This window comes from Bidens hawaiensis, unplaced genomic scaffold (genome assembly GCF_021521415.1).
Source record: "Bidens hawaiensis isolate Kalapana, Puna unplaced genomic scaffold, B.hawaiensis_p1.1 tig00044427_1, whole genome shotgun sequence".
Lineage (NCBI taxonomy): Eukaryota > Viridiplantae > Streptophyta > Magnoliopsida > Asterales > Asteraceae > Bidens > Bidens hawaiensis.
The window spans coordinates 1-7,581 of record NW_027497894.1 but is presented as its reverse complement, the minus strand read 5'-3'; the positions used below and the strand labels follow the sequence as shown (position 1 = coordinate 7,581).

Genomic DNA, 7,581 nt, shown 5'->3' with positions numbered 1-7,581 from the left:
AATTCAAAAAGTAAAAAAAAAAAAAAAAACGAAAAACCTTTAGGGACCGTCACCCACCACTTCTCCCCTAAAAGATTCTTGCTATAAAAATCCTGAAAGAAAATATTAATAAACATTAAAAATAAAAATTGAGCTCCAAAATTAGACCACAAATATATGTGTCACGTGTGTGCTTCTCTTCACAAATATATGGTTTACAATGACTAAAAACTATTAATCATAATACTGAGCCAAAGTTGGAAGTTGGAACTATAAAAGCTTTCAACAACACTAAATATAATTGAAACTGTTATAAAAAAGTTAATAAAAGGGCATGCAGGAAAGAATATATCATAGAACATTGTGAATTTAAATCATATCAAAACCAATTTTTCATGTGTAACATAAAATTATCATCAGACTTACCATGTCCACTGTGGTGAACAATGTAGAAGTCGTAACTTGTAATGTGCATCACAAGCATAATCCTAAAAATTAAGCAGCAGCCTCCAAATGTTGATAATCAATGCCAAAGCAAGAACACATTTTACGATAGAATGATATTAGACTCGTTCCATTGAGCAAACATGGTCTGAGGAGGTAATCTCTGTGGCCGAATAAGGCGTAAAATCTTGCGTATCTTTTTCTTAGTACAAAAGCCTCATCGCTGCTGCTAAGCTTCCTCATGTGCTCATTCATGTAATTCTGTAGAACGGTAACATCAGCTTCTAATTAATCAAGCTTTGACTTGTTGGTCTCTGCATTGATATATAATTCTGTTCTTACATCCTCGTTCGATAAGATATTTTCAACCGCCATTTTATTAGCTGATGATACCCTCTCACTGTTCACCAAAAACACATAATTAGTCATGTCAATTCAAGTAGAAAACTAACATTCGGAATAAATATAAAATAAGTAGAACCGGATCTTCTGGGCTCGTTTTCCTTCCATACTCTTCAAAAGCACATCAACCTGGTTGGTTCTTATTCCCATATTCATCAAAACCACATCATCCTCGGAAGCAGCCTCTAGATGCTGATAATCGATGCCAAAACAAGAGCATATTTTACAATAGAATGACATCATACTCTCATCCCATTGCATAAATGTCTCTGGAGTAGGCGTCTTTCGTGAGTGAATAAGTCTCATAATCTCAAAAACCTGGTCCATAGATAGTCCGATCTTATCATGGAACTTATTCTTAATTGGGTCTCTCAAAGGGACAAAGCCTGAAATATTGTATTTAGGCCCACCTTTTGCATAAAAGGCACTGTGCTGTCCACGCTGATAAAGGCTTGCCGCTATCAATTTCACCCTCCTTAGAGCATTCCCAACCCATTCCCAACCCTATATCCATATATATATCATATAATTACACTAAAAATCACTGTTTTTTTCTCTCCTGTTTAATTAAATGATACTTTTTATACCTTTATCATTATTCTTTCTCTTTCCTCCACTTCCAACCATTTTTAGAAAATATTAAAAGATTATACGGTATGAACAGTAAATCCCCAAATTTAACTTTCCCATATAAATTTTCTTTCTCATCTAGTCACAACTACTGATAACCATATCATAAAATTTACAAATCCCCCTCACAAAAATATAGGGAATGGGCTGAGAATGCTCTTAACTAAACAAAACAATCACAGCAAATAAATTAAGTAAATCCTTAAGCTTTACGTACAACTAGGTAGCAAAACCAAGTGCAACGCTATGAAATAGGATTGACGCTCGTATAACTTATGATAAAAAGAAACATATTTAAAATGACGTGCTTGTGGCACCTAACCATGCCTCATAAAAAATAGAACACAAACTCGATCTTACATCATATATGCTCCCCTTATTAGCTGATGATGACCTTTTACGCTTACTGTTCACCAAAAACAAATCATAGAGATCAATAAATAAAAATAATAAAAACCTTACATTTTGATTCAATATAATATAAGTACAGGCTATTCTTCCTGACGCAATTGCGTTTGCGATCGGCCATGCGGCGATAACCGATTGATAATCACGATGACCGGTGGACCAACTTGCCAAAAGCGCTTACTGGGCCTCAAGTGGTGAACCGGATCCAGTATGGGCCCAAAAATAAAATAAACCACTCCCGATTGTAGATGGAGGTGACAAAAAACCCGAACCTGAAAAAATACTCGGAACCGGTTTTTTATATCTAGTTATTTAATACCCGAACTCGTACCCGACCCTACTAGTAGGGTACGGATAGGGTATGCATTTCAGTACCAAAACCCGTACCCGGAATAGGACCCGATTTATACTCGGTAATACCCAAAAACCGAAACCGGTTCCATACCCGAAATTGGGTTTTTCCAATACCCGAAACCGGGTTTTTCAAATACCCGATCTATACCTGAAATACCCAAAAAATACCTGAAAAATACCCAAAAATACCCCTAAAAATTGTAACCCTTAAAGAAATCCAATCTATACATGAAAAAACCCGAAAAAAAAACAAAAAAAAAACCCAAAAATAGGGTTTTTTCAATACCCGAAAATAGGGTACTCAAATACCCGGTTCGATACCCGACCCGATGCATAGGGTATGGTTTTTAGAGAGAATGCCCGGACCCGAACCCGACCCGGGTATTGCTGATACCCGATTTTCAATACCCGATCATACCCGAACCCGGGTATTTGAAGACCCAATTTGTGCACCTCTAATTGTAGACATAATTCATAAATAAGTATTGGGCAAATAAGATATTATCGTGTTTGGGTGGGCAGTGGGAAAACACCCTTTTGTGTCACCTCTTGTAGAGTTTTGGGACAATGAGTTTGTTGCGGGCTAAGTTGTGATGAAAGTGGAATCATGCAAAGTGGCTAAGCACGAGAAAACTTATTTAGAGAATTAACTGTTCTTATCCCTTTTGCTTTTGATACATTTGGTTTCCTTGTACCAGACTCCCTGAGACTGTGGAATTTATGAATAGCGTCGAGCGGGTCATAACAATTTTTCGCCCCCTAATAACCAAAACTTTGTTTTTAATAGAATTAGTTACTCTATTCAGGTTGTGACGCAACTTGTTGCCTGGTTACCGAGCCATGGAAATTTTATAAACATAAAAAAAAAGGTACTAAAAATAAAGATGTAGCTTGAACTTGAAGGGCTAAAAATATAAGCCAACATATTTCATAACTTGCTGGCGATTGCTTGATCTTTCCCGCAAGGTTTATCCGATCATTATCAGAAAATGCTTGCTTTAACGTGTAATATGCTCGTACACATATCCAATTGAACGGTTAACATATTGTGTAACTCAAACCATTTACGAATCCCAAACAATGATTGTAATTCAACTTCAACTTCAACCACACCCATCAAAATTCAATGGCTATTCCAAACACCCTTTTGTTTACAACATCCAAAGACCAAAGAAGCTTACTTTGCAGCCCAAAGCACTGTCTTCACGAACCCAAGTAACCATTTTTTCAAGAATCTTGTTTATGCACACCAACTGTTTGATTTAAGTTCTAGCTGAACATTTTTTTTTTTTTTTAATTTGGGCATGTGTAGAGGATAATGGGGAGCATTTCAGTAGGCGGAGAAGTCGGTGGTGCGGGCGGGGCTTACTCGTATGAAGCTTTGAAGAGATTGGATAATTTATGGTCTAGCATTTGCTCTGATCAAACAGGTCAATTTCAAAATTTTAATTTCTAAAATTATTAATCTTTTGCTACAATTTAGCCAAATGTAACGCCAACATATTGATTAATTATAAATTACAGTAGTTCAAGAACCTAGGCAAGTTGTCACAAATACCCCTGGTTTGTTTAGCCAGTCCGATACGACGAACAAAGAAGTGAACAAGTTCGATGTGCTGGTTTGCGGGGGTACTTTAGGGATCTTCATTGCCACGGCCTTAAGTTTGAAAGGCCTGCAAGTAGGAGTTGTTGAAAGGAACTTACTAAAAGGGGTATATACGTAAATTGTTTTTGCTTGTCACCGGTTGCTATTATTAACTTAATATGAATCATTAACTTAACATGTTAATTTACTATATTATTAGAGAGAACAAGAGTGGAATATATCAAGGAAAGAGCTTTTGGAACTTGTTGAAGTTGGAATATTAACAGAAGATGACATTGATCGGGCTACAACTTCAGTGTTTAACCCTGTAACAAAATCAAAACTTTGAATGATGATTGGTTTATAACTTCATATTACTTAAACTCAGGTGTCGTTAATTTGTAATTCGCAGAACCGATGTGGGTTTGAGAGTAAAGGAGAGATATGGGTTTCAAATATTCTTAACCTTGGTGTATCGTAAGATCTCCTACTAGTTTTCCAAGAATTTTATTAATTATTAATTTTAATATAATTTTGTACTTGTAGGCCTGCTAAACTTATAGATATTATGAGGGAAAGATTCACTTCACTTGGTGGAGTAATCTATGAAGGTTGCAGTGTGTCTAGCATAAATGTTTATCAAGATACAGCAGTAAGATATCTAATGCAATATCGTTTTGTTAATTGATTCGAATGAAACAAAATGTGTGCATATAATAAGTTTGGTTTTGAAGGTATTGCAATTAGTGGAAGGAAAGATTTTGTCAGCTAGTCTCATAATTGATGCAATGGGAAACTTTTCACCAGTGCTAAAGCAGGTAATATTGATAAAGTATGTAGTTTGATCATAAATCATTAAATCATAATCTATCTGTAAGCTGATTTTGGCATGATCTAACAACAGATTAGAGGAAACAGAAAGCCTGATGGTGTATGCCTTGTTGTCGGTTCTTGTTGTCGTGGTTTCAAGGAAAATTCTAGAAGTGATGTGATATTTAGCAGTGCTGAGGTGAAGCCGGTTGGAAACTCACAAGCACAATACTTTTGGGAGGTAATTAATTATCTGATTATCTTGTTTGAAAATGTATTGATGACGTGTTTTTTTAATCTGCAAGTCCATCTTTTTTGTTAAATCAACAGGCATTCCCTGCTGGTTCTGGACCGTTGGATCGGACTACTTATATGTTTACCTATGTTGAACCTCAATCTAGTAGCCCAAAGCTGGAAGAGTTGCTAGAAGATTACTGGGATTTGATGCCTAAGTATCAGGTAATCCATGACTTATCGATAGTCTGCTAGGATGATTTAGATAACTTTGGTTAGACATGTTTCCATGTTAATATAATAATATATATTGATGAAATGTTTTGTACGTCATCCAGGAAGTCTCTTTCGATGATTTAGAGATTTTACGAGTTATTTATGGCATTTTCCCTACCTTTCATGACAGGTACAAAATGCTACTTAGTGAAAGTTATAAGTTATTGTTAATTATAAGATCTTCATATTCATTAAAATTAAATATCTGACTGACTCGTTTTTCTCATCGGAGAATGAATCTGCAGTCCATTGCCAGCAGCTTTCAATCGTATTCTACAGGTGTGATACTCATATCTTTTGAAGTTACTCTAATTCACATTTCCAAATTCCCATTATTATATTTTTATCAATTATTATTGAATGCAGTTTGGTGATGCTAGTGGCATACAGTCTCCGGTTTCCTTTGGTGGTTTCGGGAGTTTGACCAGGCATCTTGGAAGACTATCAGATGGTGATTAAAATATGGAACCGGTTCAAGTCAACTAAAAAGTCAAAACTGTAATCCTTTTCATGCTCAGGGGCTCATCTTATTTGGAATAAATTTCAGGAATACATGAAGCAATCAGTGGAAATCTTCTGGACTCTGAAAATCTGTCATTATTGAATCCATACATGGTCAGCAATACAGCATCTACTCCTGTCTATATTATATGTATGCTTATATTAATATTTTGTTTAAATGAAATTTATATTTCAGCCCAATTTAAGTGCTTCTTGGTTATTCCAAAGAGCCATGTCAGCAAGAAAACGAGCTGGGGTCCCACCCGATTTCATCAACGACCTTCTCTATGCCAATTTCCAGAGCATGCAGGCATAATATCTTTACTTTTTTAACTTTTATATATTTGAATTACTAGTTAATTGCTCACAGTATTTCCACAGAGGCTAGGCGACCCAGTGCTAAGACCATTTCTTCAGGTAACTTGTTAGGTCATGCTCTCAACTGAAAATCAACTTTGACTTTTGCTTATGACTTTGACTTTATTTGACGGTTACAGGACGTCATACAATTCGGTCCTCTCGTGAAGACACTAGGCTTGGTTATGTTAACAAAACCTCAAATCCTTCCTTCTATATTTAAGCAGGTAAATAACAGACAAGTAACTACATGATTTACATTTAACAAAAAAGTTAAAAGATTTAGTCAAAGTTTTGGTCAACAGGTTGGGTTACCAGTGTTGATTGACTGGCTAGGACATTTTACCCTTTTGGGCTCTTATACATTTCTTTCCATATATGTTGACCCATTAATAAGGTATTATCTTTTATGATGATTAACATGTGATATTATAAGTCTTTTTTTGTATCGTAAAGCGATCTTATGTATGTTTTTTAACGTTCTGTTAGGCCTTCGATTGATACTTATTCAACCGAGGAGAAGTATAAATGGAAAAGGAAACTTGAGGCATGGAAATATGGAGCGGGTTTAGACTACAAATTTGATCATGAAGAGAAGAGATAAGTGTAAAAATATGCATATATTAATATATATATATATATATACACACAAGACTGACTAAATTATTTATTCATTTGACCTTATTACAGCAACAAATCTTAGATTTCCATACCATTATATTATTAACATGGTATGGATTCTTAATAAAGCTGTTTGGTTTATAGTTTGCATCAAGATTAAAAATCTGATGTTTGGAATGTTGAGTTTGATAATTATTGGGTAGTGCATAAAAGCAAGCAATTTCTTTAAGATCTTCATCCTCCGTAACATAGAACATACGACGAATCAGTTTCCAAGATGCTAAGAAATAATGTACGTAGAGCCCTTCATAAACACGGTACTATGTGTTGATAAGCTAAGTGATCAAGGAATAAAGAGTTTTTCACCAAGAGGTTTTTCTTGTGATGTTTTAACAGAAGGCATATTGTTATGTTAGCAAACCAATTTACTAACAATCTCAATGTTCACGACCATCTAACCATGAGACCAATCCGAACTGTAGGTTTTACTAAAATTTGTAGAGGTTTGGATATCTTTAGGCCCTGTTCATTTCAAAGATTTGGAAGGGATTCTAAGGAATAAGATTTTAAATCCAATGAATTGATATATTTGTTTCATTAAATGAAAGAATGGAAATGAAAACTAAATCCCATCAAATCCCACATTTCATGGGATTTTAAAATTCCCATCTATTTTATAAGGATTGTTATGGAAACTAAATGATTGTTTTATTAACCATAATCAGTACTATGGGTGGCAAATGGGTTGGGTTGGGTTGGGTCGAAATTCAGTGATTGGTTTAAAACTGCGAAACCGCCCAAGCCGATCATCGGTTTGGCTTCGCGGTCGGTTTTTTTTTTACGTTCGGTTCGGTCGGCTTCAAAATTTTCAAACCGTAATGAACGGTTTGGCTTACGGTTTTTATTGAAAACCGGCCGTAAAAAACCGAACTAGACCGTAGAATTTATTTATATAAATTTTATTTTTTTATATTAGATTT

The 7,581-nt window shown here is 35.2% G+C and overlaps 1 protein-coding gene across 1 annotated transcript; it reads left to right on the top strand.

Moving 5' to 3' along the window:
- The first annotated feature begins 3,247 nt into the window (after positions 1 to 3,247).
- LOC143594970 (uncharacterized) lies at positions 3,248 to 6,592 on the top strand. Its single transcript, XM_077074139.1, has 18 exons — positions 3,248 to 3,432; positions 3,530 to 3,647; positions 3,742 to 3,929; positions 4,023 to 4,130; positions 4,215 to 4,279; positions 4,349 to 4,454; positions 4,537 to 4,620; positions 4,707 to 4,853; positions 4,943 to 5,071; positions 5,185 to 5,252; positions 5,368 to 5,401; positions 5,489 to 5,573; positions 5,670 to 5,737; positions 5,820 to 5,933; positions 6,005 to 6,040; positions 6,121 to 6,207; positions 6,286 to 6,377; positions 6,470 to 6,592. Exons 1-18 carry the CDS (start codon positions 3,298 to 3,300, stop codon positions 6,582 to 6,584), a joined length of 1,779 nt encoding a protein of 592 aa, XP_076930254.1. The 5' UTR covers positions 3,248 to 3,297; the 3' UTR covers positions 6,585 to 6,592.
- The last annotated feature ends 989 nt before the right edge of the window (positions 6,593 to 7,581 follow it).